This window comes from Microtus pennsylvanicus, chromosome 9, assembly GCF_037038515.1.
Source record: "Microtus pennsylvanicus isolate mMicPen1 chromosome 9, mMicPen1.hap1, whole genome shotgun sequence".
Classification (NCBI taxonomy): Eukaryota; Metazoa; Chordata; class Mammalia; order Rodentia; family Cricetidae; genus Microtus; species Microtus pennsylvanicus.
Genome location: NC_134587.1, coordinates 17,473,004 through 17,489,560, shown reverse-complemented (window position 1 = coordinate 17,489,560; position 16,557 = coordinate 17,473,004). Strand labels below are relative to the sequence as shown.

The window sequence follows — 16,557 nt, the reverse complement described above, 5'->3', positions numbered from 1 at the left end:
AACTGTCTTTAAAGCGAAACATTTGTAGGCTTAGCTCTGCAATAAAAACTGCTATCTGATTTCACTTGGACGAGATCTTGTGAACGATGTTACACCTCTGCAAGGACATATGCATGGTTAAACTAAACCCTGCACAGAGGCTGACTCCAAAAAAGAATTTAATGACCACAAAATATGAGCTATGCTAGAGCCATGAATGATGTGTGTGAATGTGCCTCTCTGATCAGAGCACATAAGCATTAGGAGAGATGATGCACATGGGCTTGCTGTCGTTGTTGTTGATTCCTATTATCAATGTAAGCATCCATTATAAAGCATCCTTGGGGATGGGGATGTAGCTCAGTGGCAGAGCATTTTCCAAACATACATATTAAACCTATCTGAAATGGTCCTTTAAGGACCATTGTCAGTTTCAGTTTTTATTTCACATAAATCTTACTTACAGAGACTTCAAATGAATGTTATCCCAATCCCAACTCCCATGGGGCACAGAGGTACCGCATCATGGAAGAGAGGAGCTACTTAGACAAGAATGAGGGTAGATTTAAATTGGTTCACTCAGATGATATCTGTATGAAGCTACAAACTGTCTGCTGACTAGCATGAAAGTGCTCAACGTTGTTGTATATTACAGGTTTCTCTGCTGAAGACATGCAGGCATGCACACACATACACAAACACATATGTGGTTATATTTACATTTTTAAAAACTATGCTTTATTTTAGATCTCAAGGCAAATGTGGTTCCATGTTCTTCAACATTTCCATGCGTAAACGTCACTGAAATTTCAGCTACTCACAGATACTCATGTATGTGCAATATGAAAGAACATAACAGATAACAGTTTATAATGTCATTTATTGTATGACTAGTAAGCATATTGGAGAAAAAAACTGACTCCCAAGAACACAAGTTGATGTAGCAACTGAGCCACTAGTAGACAGAGGTTAATAGTTGGACTCACAGCTGAAATTAAAATAAACCATTGACCAGTGTGTTGGAACCATGGCTCATTTTTGTGGTCATTGAATTATATCACAACCCTTTTAGAGGCATCTTTCAATGTCCCCCTATTAAAAGTCTAAAGGAAAAATGACTAGCATTTTGGGTGCAAAGTATCTTCCTGGATACTCCAGTCACTTCATCTGAAACCGTATGACTCCCTGTTCATAAATCAAGCTGAAGTTTAAGCCAGCCCTTTTAAACCTTCCCTTGCTTTAGTTTGAATATCGGCAAGCTACCATCACGAGGCTTCACCATCCAATCTTTTAATCTCTGGTAGATTTGAACTTCTACTCCAGCAAGTTTTAACTTGCGCAAAAATTACTGAGTGGCTACAGAAAACCAGAGCTGATTTAAAGAAGCAACACACGGATCCACGGTGTCAGAGCAACTGGAGAAACAGTTCTGTGACTTTGATCACATTGGTTCAGTCTTTTCAACTCTACCAATAATGTACTGTCCTTTAGCATGAACACTGTTTGCTGAAGACTCAGTGTTTGTTATGCAATTAACTAAGCAGCATTTGTCCTCTGTCCCTCAGTGGCACTTCTTTATAATGGTCCAGGTTCAGCAGCCACACTGCAGACCTTTTCTTCTACGTAGAGTATATGAGACCCCTCCAGATTTCAACATGACGCGTTAAGCTAGCATCTGGAACTCTTCACCTCTGAAAACCCCAAGCTAGTAAAGACGGAGTGAGTTTGCAGAAAAGGTACAGGTTTCTTTCAAAGATGTGTATTTCAAAGAATGACAATAAAGTGGGTTTTTTTTTTTATTCTTTTAATGGGCTTTTTTTTTTCCCCTGTAGCAAGGTGAGCAAATCCTAGTGCATCCTTAGTTTTAAAAGCATGTATGTTAAATCGAAACCTTTAAAATACAGTTGACTGATCGACTGATCCCTTGCAATTTCAGCGTTGGGTTAAATTGAAATTCCCTTTGAAAATGTTATAATTTCATTTGCTGTGAGATTAGACTAGTAAGCATATTTAGAATGAAACTGGCCCCAAACACACAAGCTCAACTGGTAAAGCAACTGAGCCAATGGAAGACAGAGGTCAACGGGTGGGCTTGCAGCTGAATTCTTTACAGCCCAGTGTTTAGTGCAAAATAAATTAATACTGTCAGACACTAAACAGAACAAAACAGCGTCAATGAAAATGTTAACCAAAGACATTTACAAACTACAGATTTGCTGCAAGTTAAGTCAGCATACCAGGAACAGGTCAGAGAGTTAGTGGCTCACACCTTACCACCCCCAAGTACTGTCACATCCCCCCAGAAGCACACGCTGAGTACACAGCACACATTTATACTCTGAATTAGTTAGAGAAAAGACAATCTAGGAAGAAAAGTCCAGGGTGTTGCTGATTTGCTCTGCTCTCAACCAAAGGCTGAACAACCAATTACTCACTAATCACCACTAGGATGGCAAAATGCTGACAGGAAGTCCCCAATTCCAATATTTTATGGTTCTGTTCCCTCAAATTTTCTGACTTCAAATTCACAAGGGAAAAAAAAAGACATTAAAAAGGACTGCCATTACCTGATGCTCACGGTTGTAGACTATAATCAAAGTAGTAAGGAAAACTACATTTTGTGGGATTTTAAAAGTAGCACCAGGATGTGGCTCTAACAGGATAATTTAAATGCCTCCTACCCAGCGATGTAAAAACAGAAAGGACGCAAGCTTCTTTTTAGGTATATAATTACACAACTATTTTTCAGGGTTATTTCATCTCTGTTTGGTAATTTTAAAAAGAATCCAGAAAAAATATAGTTTTGTAGACTTTTGGTTAAGAAATCGAAACAAAGTAAAATGATGTAGACATAAATATCATTGACACACTATGTGTACGTGCATTTGAAAATGAATACAAAGAAATTACGTTGTTTAAAATGAAGTATACAATTTTACCATTTTTTGCATTAACTGTTTTCAAGAATCTTAAGATATTTTTTTAAAGTAAGATTAGTGCATGAGTAACAAAATGCCAGCTTTCATTGTTTTGGCCAGTTCAAACTATGAGATGTTTACTGGACACCTCTACAGTTCATATATTGTGTATCCATGCAAAGGAAATTGAAAATGAATTTGATGTGTCTGCTCATTGGAATTTACAGTTCCCTAATGGAAAAGCAAGCAAACAAACAAAACAAACAATGAGTGTTACGAGAAGCACTCATAGGAGAAAGAAAATGTTGATGACCAAAGGAAACACTGTGTGTGTGTGTGTGTGTGTGTGTGTGTGTGTGTGTGTGTGTGTGTGTGTCTGTATGTGTGTACGCACACGCACTTATGTTGGAGGATGCTCTTTTGTGCTCAGGACAGCAAGCCCCAAATAGACATCAAGAATCTTCTTCAATTGTCCCCAGTTTACTTTCTGAAAAAGTGCCTCTCATTGGAACTGACACTGATTCACTTAAGACTGCTGAGCAGTAATCCAGGAGAATCCTCTTTCCTCCCCCTCCCAGGCACAGGCTTAGGTGTTAACTAATATGTCAGGCTTTTATAGGGGCGCTGAGGATCTGAACTCACAACCCCATGCCTTCTAGGCAAGTGCTTTACCAACTGAGTCATATCACCAAGACCAAACAAAATATTTTAAGGTGTTTGAGAAAAATCAGGTAATTATAAAGAATTAACCCAAAGTAGAGACTGTGAATGATGCAGACTTTGAGCTAGATAGAATCCTGGTAGGATTTTACCAGTATTAAAAAGTGTCCTAGGGATGTAATTGTTCTAGGTCAAGAATTGGCGGAAGTACAGTAAAGAGGACATGACTATCATTTCAAGAAGATATAACTTTCAAACCGATCTCATTCTTTTATTGGTAGAGTATTTAAGGTCCCTATATCCGTTGAATATTCTAATTTGACTGCCAACCCTTGTTCAGTTTCCTACAGAGGAAATGCACTAGCTAATTAATACTTACTGTTTTCCAAGGTATTATAGTATCTGACACTTTTACTTGCAACCAATTAGTAACCATATTTAGTAACTAACTACTATGAAAGGCTCAACCATGCAACAAATGGTCCTTTGGCTTCCTTCACTGTTTCCAAGACAAGGTTTCTTGCTTCATGAAGAGAAACAGAGCCCTTCTCAACATTCCTAGCTCACTAGTAAAAAAGAGAAACAGCTCTGGATTGTTCCTTGGCCATTATGGAATACTATTTCATGACAAAGACAGCTGAGGTTTGGCAGAATTAAAGGACTCAACTAAGCAACCAATACAGAGGCTTTGGGCCCCTACTGTCATGTTCCACTCCACTGTCCCTTTCAAAGGCCTGCTGACATGCACCATTCTCTACTCCTAGAGTCAACACAGGTTGTGAGCTACTTCTAGTGTGTGCCATTAATATATCTAATTCTGAATAATAATAATTTATGTCTGTAGGTAAAACTAGCTTTTAAATAAAGTGAAAATTTGATGAGTTCATGAGAGATACACACCTCTGGGCTCATAAACGTGACTGAGATAACAAAGTTTACATTTGCAATCCCTTCAGGAGAAAAAAAGGAAATATGTTGCTTCCCCTCGACTCCACCCTCCTCTCTCAAAAGCAAAAAATCAAAAATACTCACATAACTGGTCTAGAGTAGGGCTTATGGAAATGTGAAGTTTTTTGGGGGGAGGTGAGTTCTTTCTTCTTTCTTTATTTTTCTCTGTGATCTCCTCCCCACCCAGAGACGGAATTGCTATGTATTTTGAGCTATTTCCAAACTTGGGATCCCAGCACGTATCATGGTGCCAAGCCCTTTTATGGGAACTTTGTTGCTGAATGATGACACTAATGTCAATACAAAAATAATCAAATTTTACAAAACTCATCTCAAACACACCTATCTGTTTCAAGGACTGGAACCTCTGAAGAGCAATAAAATGTGTTTCATTTGAAAAGAAACAATATAAGAGACAAATGTCAATGACTTTTTCTAGAACTTCAGCATTGGGCTAAGAAAATGGAGGGTATCAAGGGAGAAAAAAAGTATTCTAATAGTAAAATTAACCCCCATTAAAGGTTTTTACACATTTTCAACGTATAGTCAGGTAAACTGGGAATCATTATTTTCCTATAGACAACCACAAATTCTATTGTTCAGAATATGACATGACACATGCCACTTCTTAAAGGGAGGTTATAATTTGCCTAGATCATAGTACACTGGTCACTAATTCCTAACGTGTGGTGACTTTTGAACAAAATTATATTAGGATCAAATCTGCAGAATTGTAGGCACTGTTTTCAGAATCCCACATGGGGGAAAGACCCTGAACTTTGCCTTGACAACTTTCTCTGATTTCTTTTTCTTTCACCTCTGCCCCCCTTTGCTACCAGCTGCTGCTCAACAAGCATGGTTTGTCCAGGACAGCAAAGGTAGCCTCACCCTCCCACTCCCTCCCTCCCCACATGCTAACACCCTCTTAATTAATTCAGACCACCTTTTCATGATCTAAAATACCCATGCACTGGTAGATCAAGGGAAATTTGATTTTCCAGATGATCAAGAAATAACCAGCCTTGCAGATAAGTTTATGAGGAATGCAGGTCTCACCACAGTCCAGATGCACAGGTAGGGGGTATGGTACATTATAGCGCTGCAGCTGGGGGCTGGTTGAGATAGCGAAGTTCATGGTGAGTGTGCAGAAGCATTTTGCCCTGCCAGGGAGTAAAGGAGAGCTGCAGAATTAATTGTTAGAAATACAGACAAATGTTTAACGACACGTATTTAGGTGTAAATGCATGTGCATTGCAACCACCCACCTCAACCATTCCCATGGAATCGCATTGTGACATTGGTTTGGTACCATACTTTCAAAGAAATCCTACAGGCTTGTAAAACTGTGGGATTTTATCCATTCTGGTACACAAACTCATGTCACATGTGAGAGTGGATTCCCTATGTATCCTTAAAACTCAGGAGTATAAGATCGTTTTTCCCACAGAATTTTTCACTTTAGTGCTAAAACAGAAAGGAAAAAAGAAACATTGATTTGGTGTCTGCACTCATTAAGTAATACAATAAAAGTAAAAACAGAACAAAGAACTTTTGTTTGTTTCCCTAAGTTTAATGTTTAAATGTTATTGATAGAGATTGTGTACCCATATCTTAAAAACTCAGGAGATTCTGCACATACACAGAATGTTCTCTTAATGGGACACAAGCTCCAACTAAAATCTATTTCTGAAGTGTCTGCTATCTCAGCATATATAAATAAGTTTCTATAAATAATGACTTGCTATCAAAACATATTTTAATTAAGAAATTTCATAGTATTCATAGTGCACTTAAAATAGTCCTGAAGGCAAAACAATATTTGCTGATATCGACACATAAAATTCCAAAACTGTTCATTGTTTTTTCAATCCAGTTGTGAGACAAGGATTCGGACGATTTGAGGTCCCAATGTCTGCACATGGGTCATGACAGGCATGCCCTCCCCAAAGCTCCTGATAACCTGAGTAACGTAAATGAAATCTCTTTTGAAAAGACAGACTGAGGTTCAGAATGACGGCAAAGAATACGGTGGTGGGGGCCAGGCCATTAGACCCACATCTTTTGCAAAGAGGATCTAAAATTGACTGTCGGTCTATGATTCAAGAACAGCAAAGTCAGTTCCAACAGGACATGCTGCAAAAAGTAAACGCGGCTATTATTCTTAACAAGCTGCATATTGGGTATTATTTTTCAAAAAATGAGTCATAAAATATCATTTTAAATACTTAAAGTCATGAATATGTACCTCTGCTTGAATGTAATTTTTCATTTTCCAGGAAAGGATACATTCTCTAACTAACCCCGTTAACCTAATTACTCATAAAAATACCAAAACCAGCTCTGACATCAGAACCTTCAAGAAGAAATGTATCCGTGTGCACGCACAAGTGAATAATCCATGTAATAGTCAAATCTTCAGCTCTTATTTAAAGATTCCCTAAGATCCCTGGAATACATAGCAGTGAAATTTACCCCCAAAAAATGCATTCGAAGCTTGCAAGGAGCAAAGCTTCCCTCTCAATACCTCACCTCTGCAGCCACCCATTCCTATCCAGATGCACTGACTAGCAAGCAGAAAAGGATAAAAAGTAGCCTGTTTATTTGACAGTATTTGTTTCACCTTAAAACGGGGATTAAAATGGAAATGCCTTCAATATTAAGGCAATCTTTTCTTTTTAATCCAACTCAAAATAATTATCTGGCAAGATTAAAATCAATGAATCATACCTAATTAAGGTTTATAATTTAGCATCCTTGAGGTATGTGATCTGAGAGAAAGTGTTTATTCTTAACTTCGATTTGAAACAGGGAGAAGGAGGGGAAAGGCAATGGAAATTTAAAAAGCTACTACAGTCAGAGTAAACTACCACAGCACCACATATTTGTTAACAAGATTGGAAGCTTAACTATTGTTGAAGCCAAACATTTAATAGGAACATATAATAAAAGATAGCAGAGTTAGAACTGTGTTACGTGAAACTGTAGACAAACCACAGAACACTGAGAAATATGGATTGTTGAGCACCCAAATACAATATTCCACATTTACAATGTCCTTTCTGTAGAAGATCCCTTAAGGCTGGGTTAAAATCCTTATTTTCAACTTCCTTTCTTTAGAGGGTATACCAATAGAAAGAGCAACCCCTCGTTGTTACACAGAACGAAGGCATTTCTTTCTAGGACTCTATAGTATTACGGCAAAGTCTTGCAAGGCATTCGAAATAAGTTCCATTTTTCCCTTCCTCTAAAATATCTTTAAAGGCCCCTTCTCCACCCCAGTCTTGGGTTACATAAAAGAAGAGTGACTTTTTGTCAGCTCTTTGATATCTTCTTCCTGGCAATAGTGATCTGATGTAAGAACTACCTTTTGAAAATAAATGGCCCAACTTCAAGTGCACTCAGATCCACACTGGCGGGGCATTCCATCATACCTCAGTCTTTATCTGAAAAGCTGCTCAACATCAAGATGTAGTTTGAGGCATCTCAATATGAGCAGTGCATTGGGAAACAAGAATTTCAGTGCCTCTCTCTCTCTCTCTCTCTCTCTCTCTCTCTCTCTCTGTGTGTGTGTGTGTGTGTGTGTGTGTGTGTGTGTATGGTAGGGGGAGGGGGTGAGCATTTGCAAAGAATGGACAAAGCAAAGTAGAAAAGCAGCCACACCCACAGACTACAGGTCAGAGGGAGGAAGGAGATTGCCATCCACTACAAAGCTAGGACTCCTGCATGAAAGGTTGTTTGCACCCTTAGTATGCCTGTCACCACGGTTATGGAGCTGCCATGCTACTTCCTCACGTCAAAATCCCAATCCTGACACTAGCCCACTAAGGTGATTATTTGTGTGTTTGTCCCTCTTCCCTGACTGCCACTCAACGAGGTAGGCTTTTATTATTTTGAATGGTCAGGCTTTTATACACATTTAGATAACTTTAGATTTATTGACCTTAGGAAAGGGTAGAGGTGGTACAAGGCAACGAAAAACCATTCAGCCTCTCATTACAAATCTCTCTGCAATCCCTCTGTGCTGCTGGTATACTTACTTAATTATGTACCTATGTACGCATGGTCAACAACACTCAGTTCCGGAGACCACATACAATCAAGTACAAGACAATATGAGATTAAAACAAATATATGGGCTCAAGGGCAAAAATAGAAGCACCCAAAGGCCTATTAGTGTATTTGTTCTTTTTAACAACTCCCATTAGTACTCTTTTAGGCAGAGTCAAATCGAATAAATGGAATAGCAAGTCTCAACATCGAAAAACAGTGATTTCCCCAAAGCTGTCCCTTAATATAGTTTGTAGACAGCAAAAGCCAAGTGAAGCCTCATTGCCCTGTAACCTCAGCAGGCACAGGGACCCTAAAAGAAGGGCTTTGAACTTGCTGGAATGGTCTGTTGTGGCTGTCCTGAAATTACAAATAATTTTTAAACGAGCTAGCTCACATTTTAATTGTGTGCTGGACCCTATATAGGAAGAAGATGGTCCTTGCCGAGGGTCACAGCATTGGTAGGTGAAAATAATAATAAGTCAAACAAAACAACACAAAGTTTCCTGCAATATACAGAAAGTCATGACTTCACACTGCGCTGCCTTTCAAATCTAATTCCACATGTTCCCGGTTCCCTGCATAATGTTTTCTCAGGAGCCAATGCAGGAAAGTCCAGGTCATTCATTCTCCGAGGAGTACAGTCACACACGCACAACACTCTGCTGTCAACGATGTTTAAAGCATCAGGTTGATGTAAGCCGAGTATGAGTTTATTCTGGAAAAACAAGAAGGGTTTCTGTAGGGAAAATAAAATGCATGTTCTGTTCCCTCACCAGCAATATATCTAGAAACCACTGTGACAAATACATAAATCAATAGCAGAGACCAAAATCCATAGAAAAGAAACCGAGGAAAGCATTTTCAACATTAAGATACTAAGGGGAAGAAATTTATAAGCGTTTGAAATTTTGTCTCAGAAGAATCTTTATTTGTAAGTGATATACTAGTAAATTACATACCATTAATAATTTTCAATAAAAGCTATTTGTCTTATGAAAATAAGAACAAAATTTTAACAAAGACCAAAATATTTCCAAGATTTAAATTTTTTTCTAAAAAAGACATTTTTTTCCCCAAACCAAAATCAATAAATGAGATAGAGGGCAAAAAAAAAAAGAGGCTAACCTTGGGTCTTCGTATAATAAATCATGCATTTTACTTTAAAGTGGTATCAGTTTTAAAATATGATTAGCAGAAGAGATAGCACAAATGCTAAAACACGGGCCAGCAAACAGAGTCATTTATCCACCATGTGACATGAATCCACAGGAACTGAAACCCGCCCTTGGAGCTGCTCAGAGCAGCTCTTGAACAGTCAACCACACGCCATGAGAGACAGTGTCACTACTCCAGCCACGGGACAACGAGCAGGTTTGTTGCGCAAAATACCAAAATATTATTCACAGAGAGCCAGACGAAATCTAGTGTTTTCATGGCTTCGCATCACCTAATCTGTTCTGCCTCCTCAATCTGAGTGACCACCAGTCAACAGGTATCCAAGGGGCATGCCAGGGCTGGGCAGATACCTGTGGTTTTAGCCCACGAAGCTGGCACACCCCCCTGCTTTCAATTAGCTTTAAACTACAAGTACCATCCATCTCCTCCAGGCTTCGCCCGCTCCAGAGTTTCACTTTTTGTTCATTCTTAATCTGCACTACATGTCTTTTAGCAAACAACGTACAGTCATCTAAATGGCAACAGCAAAACCAAGATTAGCAGTCAGCCTTCCTGTCAGAGTCTATGCTTGAATTTCCTACCGGACATTTGAATTAAAAAAAAAAATTAAAGTTAAAAAATAAATTTTAAATGAAATTAGAAAAAAAAGAAGACTGTGATAAAATTCTAACCATGAAAATATCTGCTGAGGATGCCATTTATTTGCATTCTTTCCAAAAAAAAGTATATGCCTGTGAGTTCATAAGTTGTCAATTTTTGAATTGCAGTCATTCCAGTAGTACCTGAAGAAATAGTTACGTTCAAATGACACTAGAATATTAGTTCCTATATATCCCTATAAAAAGAATCATGCGACATTTTAACTGCACGCTCTTCTGTTCTATTTGCTTATTCTAATTTATCGATAACTCAAACAGCAGCTGATATGGTGATTAAAAAAAAAGCCTCTCCACCAGCAACAGTCAACATATCCACAAATGTCTGCAACAATTTTTGTTATCAAAAATACATAAATCAATTTAAATTCTTAGCGATTAAATGTATTATCTCCAAAACAATGCCTGTGGCACTTTAGAAAGTAATATTCGGAATTCAGGCAGGGAGTTTATTGATCAAAGATAAAAGCTGCAGACATTCCTGTAAAAGCAAGGCTCTGAGAACAACTAGAAAGTTCCAAACAAACAGACAAAAAAAAAAAAAGCCTGCAATTGTTTCAAATACACTTAATAATTCTGCTGATTTGGGATGATTAAAACTGACTACTTAATTAGGCAATCATTAGGCTTCCAAAAACCCTGAAAGAAACGGGAGTTCAGAGAGCCCACCTTCACCTGGAAATGACAGTCCTGAAAACCACTGCAAACTTTCTGTATCTTCTCTCTATAACCTGGGCAAGAGAGTCACACCTAAGCTTGACCACCTGGAGCTGGGGGTGGGGTGGGGGCACCAAACAATTTACCAGGAAGGAAATGAAGCACTTCTTTCAGGAGGCTGAATTTCTAAAGTGTTAGAAAGAGCAGAGAGTACCGCAGACTGTCTCTGTGGACTCCTGCAGAAGCTTTGCTCTTGTGCTCTGCCCACATGCTTGTATTCGCTGAAGATAATTAATGAAATTTCTGCTCTCCCGCGTGTCTATCAGGAGCAGCAGCCTACAAAATGCTTTCCAAAGTTCCTCACAGTGAAAACAGGAACAGCAACGACTAGAAAGATTCTCTGCTAGAAGCTCAACTGCAGCAGTCTTAAATACAACTGGAGAAAAGAAAGCACGAAAGAGAGAATTCCTGTTTGTGCTCAGAAGAGTTAGATGCTGTTTAAGAAATCCCCGCAGATTCAGTGGGAGAAGAAAAAAATATTTTGTTAATGTTTCTTGAAATAATTCCAAAAGACCCCACAAAACTCTGTTTAGGAGAAGAGCAAAGCCAAGCCAGTCTACTCACATGTGCGGCTTCCAAACAAAAGTCTCACCCTCTTCCAGGCAAACAGCGAGATTGTATGGCCCTGCTATGATTCTTTCATTGCAGACATGATTAATTAGCAAGTATTACACTCCTCAAAACTCCCACCACACTCTCGCCTGCTTCTTTAATAGAGTACATGAAAGAACAAGTGACCACCAGCACTGTAAGGCAGGTATCCAAAAACTCTATCTCAAAGAAATACTTTCCTATCTTTGCTTCCAAAAATAAAGCAAACTGCTTTTCAGCTGCTTTACAAAATGTTTCTTTTGGGGGGAAAAAAAAAACTAGGTCATAGTTTTAACAATGTTTTTAAATTTTGAATAATGCATGCACTGTATTCAGGAAAATGTACCACGCTTAATGTGTTACCCCTATTTGAAACTCCAAAAGACTCATAAGTCTGTATAGTTTATATTGATAACCAACTATATTCAAAATGATTAAACAATAGCAATGGTACAGGCAAGCATGTTTGAGGACAGAGTTTAAAAGAAAATAAAAATGAGTGCTTGGCAAAATGAAATTCAATTTGTCACAATTACAATTAGAACCCCCAACAGGAGCAAAAGAATAAAGAGAAGAAAGAACTCAATATTTAAATGAATGAAAATTGCTGACTCTCAATATTTCCCTTACAAAACAAAAAAAATCTCTTTTCAAATGCCCATATTCATCAAGAAGCTGCTCATAACTGAAGGTATTATAAATGTGTGGTTGAACACCATGAATTTCTAAAGCCTGAGATTTCCCCCTGAAGCCTTTCCCAACTGTGATGGCTAGTAAACTTCACACATAGTAAGGTACTAACAAATAGATCTTGCTAGTTTCAGGAAACAATTTTTTAAAAAAAAATCTATATTGGTCCAAATATCTTTTTTTCCCCTCTCCCCGTTGTATTAAATTTAGGATCAAAAGCATCAAAGAAGCTTCCACCTCAGACCTAACTTTCAGAGGATCAATGTGACAAGGCAGTCCCTGATAGATGTTTCTCTTGATAAACGACTTGTTCAAAAGACACATTGTAGCTTTCATTTCCTGACCACAACACACTTTTAATTTGCAACAGCAGAGCTGCTGAGTGTGGGCACTTGCCCACTTCGTAGCCTTTCAGGGTTGTAGCTCTGGTTCCTTTAGGCCACACATTTGAGATAAACAAAATCTAAAAAAAAAACAATCATAGTGAGAAAAAATAGAAGCCACTGGTACCCTTTCATGCCTAGATACATGTGGTCACTTTCTATACACATGTTTGCGTATATATGCATATATATGTACACACACACTACCAGATTCCAGTGAGTGATAACAAGACTTCTGAACATCATTTGCACATCCGGCATTTAAACACACAGAGAAATAAATTATCTGACTATTACTTAATAGTAAGCAATGTGTAGTCTCAGAGTAATTTACATACTAAAATTTGCTGTTACATGCCTTCAATGGTATTGTTGCCTGTGCGTGTTTTTACTTATTATTGCAGTAATGAGTACTACTACTATCCAGAAACCATGTTTAAGTATCAATACGGTGAACAGTCAAACCATCCAATTTCTGCTCTCAGCACATTGTCCGAGCTCCGATTTAAAATTTATAAATGTAATATCCTCCTGATCACAGGCAGCAGCCCAATCTGCTCTGAATATATATTACAGCTTTAACATCACAGAGGGAAATCGCCCATCTGGCAATCCCATTCGCTCCAACAGCTCCAGGGGAAAGAGAAAAAAAAAAGCTGTGCTCTCTCCTCCTTAAAACATTTCTCAGGGCAAATTATGTGCATCTAAAATAAACAGTCTTCTTATTGATCGATTCAAAGTCAACAAGTTCCAAATGCAAAATCCAATCAAATCCTTCCTATCCTGCAAGTGTGGTGTGTGTTTAGTCCTATAGTCAGCAGAGCCCAGGCAGAAGTGCATGTCGCACGAGGAGTCCTGAAGTCCCTTCCCTAGTATTCTCATTTGTGCTATGAGAAAGCACTGACCAGGGCCACACTACAGACGCCTGGCAGCTTTGCCCCTCTCTTATTTTTTTTTTCCATTTCTGTCCCTCCTTTCATTCTTCTGAAGAGAAATCTATAGCATGGGGAAAATGTAACAACAGCAACAAAAAGAAAAACAGTTTAAAGTGCACATATCCTTTGGCCATGCAAAATACTTTCCCATCTTTTTGTTGTTGCTGTCCTTAGTTGCAATTGAAGATCACGAAGTATACACACAGCACAGCCACGAGAGCTACTGAAAATCCCCCTCACTCCAGTTAACTGACTTTGTTTTTTTTTTTTTAAAGAAAGAGAAAAGAGTGATTTCATATAAAGTCAGTTCAGTGCCTGAGTATTTAATTCTGTCACAGGTTAAAAGTAAAAAGCGCTGACAGACAGACAAGTCAATGGCAAAAGGAGAAAAAACTGCCACTGTTTCTTATAAGACATTAAGGACAAGAATAATAAGAAATATGCACTTACATATCTTATTTTCATTTAAAAGATACACCTTCACTCACTCACTCGCCCAATTGGGGGGGGGGGTCCACACAGAAGAACCAATTATTCCATAAAGTGCAATCAAGAGAGCGGACAGTCAAATTCCATTCATAGGTTGAGAAAAAAAGAAAAAGAAAATTCCATCCAGTCCTGTGTGTGTACATTATATATATACACATACACATTAGTTAGCAATCTTTGCCCCACACTCCCACTTACTCCATCCAGCTGCCCCCCACCCAAACAACAACAACAAAAAATCCCACCCTGAGTTAAACTAATTTGCATACCATTTGACTTCAGCCCTATAGAGAGCATAACTAGAAACATGCAACTTCAAGATTAAAGCTAAAACCAGTGAAAGTGTCCTTCCCGCAAGTCATGGATTAATCAAAACTAAAATACATAAACAAGTGATGGCAAATGCAAGAAAAGCATAGTGACAGATTAAAATAAACAGATATAGACATATTGATAAAGAACTGTACATTGTGAGCATCTGATTCCCAGAGCAGACGCCAATGATTTTTATCATGCTCTTTAATTCGTCTTCCCTATTTAAATGCAAAGGAAGTAAATTCCAAAACTGACATACCATAAACACTGGTGCTACTGATCATTTCTTGCTGGTAGCACAAAAAGCTGAATTGGATTTTCTCACAAGCAGGAATTCCAAAGGTTGCTTTTCATTAAAGCCACTTTTCCTCTCAGCTATCAAATGTCACTGCCTTGAAACGTGGGCCCTTTCGTCAGGTATTCATTTAACCTACATGCATATAATTAAGGGGGAAAGCAACATCAACAAAAAGGGGATCTCAGATCACAAGAGAAGAAAGAAAGGAAAAAAAAGCACATGACCAGGAATGCAAGTCCATGTCAATTTCACTCACTCCCATTGAAACTAACAAGAGCTCCGGGGAGGACGGTAATAGGATCAGTGGATTGTATATACCATTAAATTATACATCTTTCTCTCCCGTTCCTTGCCAACAATACGCCCACCACGCTGTACCCCTCCCGGATGATGTGCTTACATTTTTCTGCAACCGATCCTCTGACATTTTTCTCGATCCCCCTGCCACGAGATTGTAATTTAACCTCAACTTTTTGTGTGTGTGCAAGATTCTTATTTACACTTCGTATTTACTTAGAAGTTAGTTCCCGAAGAAAGTCTAGCCCCACCCTATGGCTCCGCTCTCTTATTTTTTTTTATTTTTTGAAGTAAAAAGATAGTAGTAAGTAAGCCCAATATCGCGAAAAGCGAGATTCTTGCAGTCACGAACTCTTAATCCCATACTATTGTTACAATGATTAAGCTGCAGAAATATGCATCATAATGTTTCAGGGCTACTTTGTACGGAGAAATTAGACAGCAGGTTGGCGTACAGAATAGAAACGAATGCAAATTAAATTTACTGTTTACGGCACAACTCAGGGACCTCTTCTCACTATAGGTCTTGGATCTATCTATATTCTTTAAAAATAAAACAAAACAAAAAATTTAAACAGATGGTAGAAAACTACGAAGCTCCCCTTACCTGGACGCGCGGAGCGAGCTCCCGATAGGTTAGCGTAGCATCGATCCGATGTGTTTGCTGATGAATGGAAGCTAGGGTTAAGTGAAGGTGCCTATGATTTGAAATCATTCCAAGTTTTTGAAGGGAAGACGGACTGCAGCCTCTGCCATGTTGGAATTTCAAACCCAAAACAGCTGCTTGGAAGGAGCCAGCATGCCAGAGGCTGAGCGCAGGCGCAGAGCGCCACCGAGCCAAATTCAAATCACTTTCACACTAAGAGCCAAAGATCAGTTTTCAAAGGAGAGAGGGAGAAAGAGACGCAGGCGGCCGCGCGGCCGGGCGTCGGGAGGCAGTGGCGAGAGGCGGGCGTTGGAGCGCGGCGGCCCGGGAGCCCCGGGAGGGAGCGGCGGCGCGGGCCGGGGCTGCAGGGGGAGCGGAGGCGGGAGCGGCGAGCAGCGCCCGGCCGCGGGCGGGCAGGGAGGGCGCAATGGCCGGCCGCCGGGTCATGTTACACGGCCCGGGCCTCGGCGGCCGCCCAGCTTCACAACCGCGCTCCCGCGGCCCGGAGGGGGCCCCGAGGTCATGCCGGCGCTCGGGGACGCGGAGCCTGGCCCAGCCCGCGCGCGGGGAAGAGATGCCCCCGGGGGAAGCGGGCCTGGGTGTCCACGCGCGATCGCGCGCCCCCGAGGGCCCCTCCCAGACCCTCCGGCCACCGCTGCCACCGGGCCAGCCCTCCCCCGCCGCGGCGCGCACGGGACGGGACGCGGAGCCGGGACCCCCCCGCCCCCCCCTGCGCCCTGGTCCCCGAGGCCCCCAGCACTAGCCAGAAAATGACTTTATCTGCTAGGGAGAGGCAAGTTGGGGAGGCA

The 16,557-nt window shown here is 39.9% G+C and overlaps 1 protein-coding gene across 2 annotated transcripts in view; it reads right to left on the bottom strand.

Annotated features, from left to right (window-relative positions):
* The window catches only part of Fign (fidgetin, microtubule severing factor), a 116,483-nt gene extending 100,441 nt beyond the window's left edge, over positions 1-16,042 (bottom strand). The window contains exons 1-2 of one of the 2 annotated variants that reach the window (XM_075985027.1): positions 15,710-15,884; positions 14,767-14,937 (exon numbers count right to left, since the gene is read on the bottom strand). In XM_075985027.1, coding sequence (XP_075841142.1) covers positions 14,767-14,791 — 25 coding nt within the window. In that variant the 5' untranslated portion in view covers positions 14,792-14,937; positions 15,710-15,884. Of the gene's footprint in view, positions 1-14,766; positions 14,938-15,709 lie in introns of both variants that reach the window. The other variant, XM_075985028.1, reaches the window with a different exon arrangement.
* Positions 16,043-16,557: the final 515 nt, after the last annotated feature.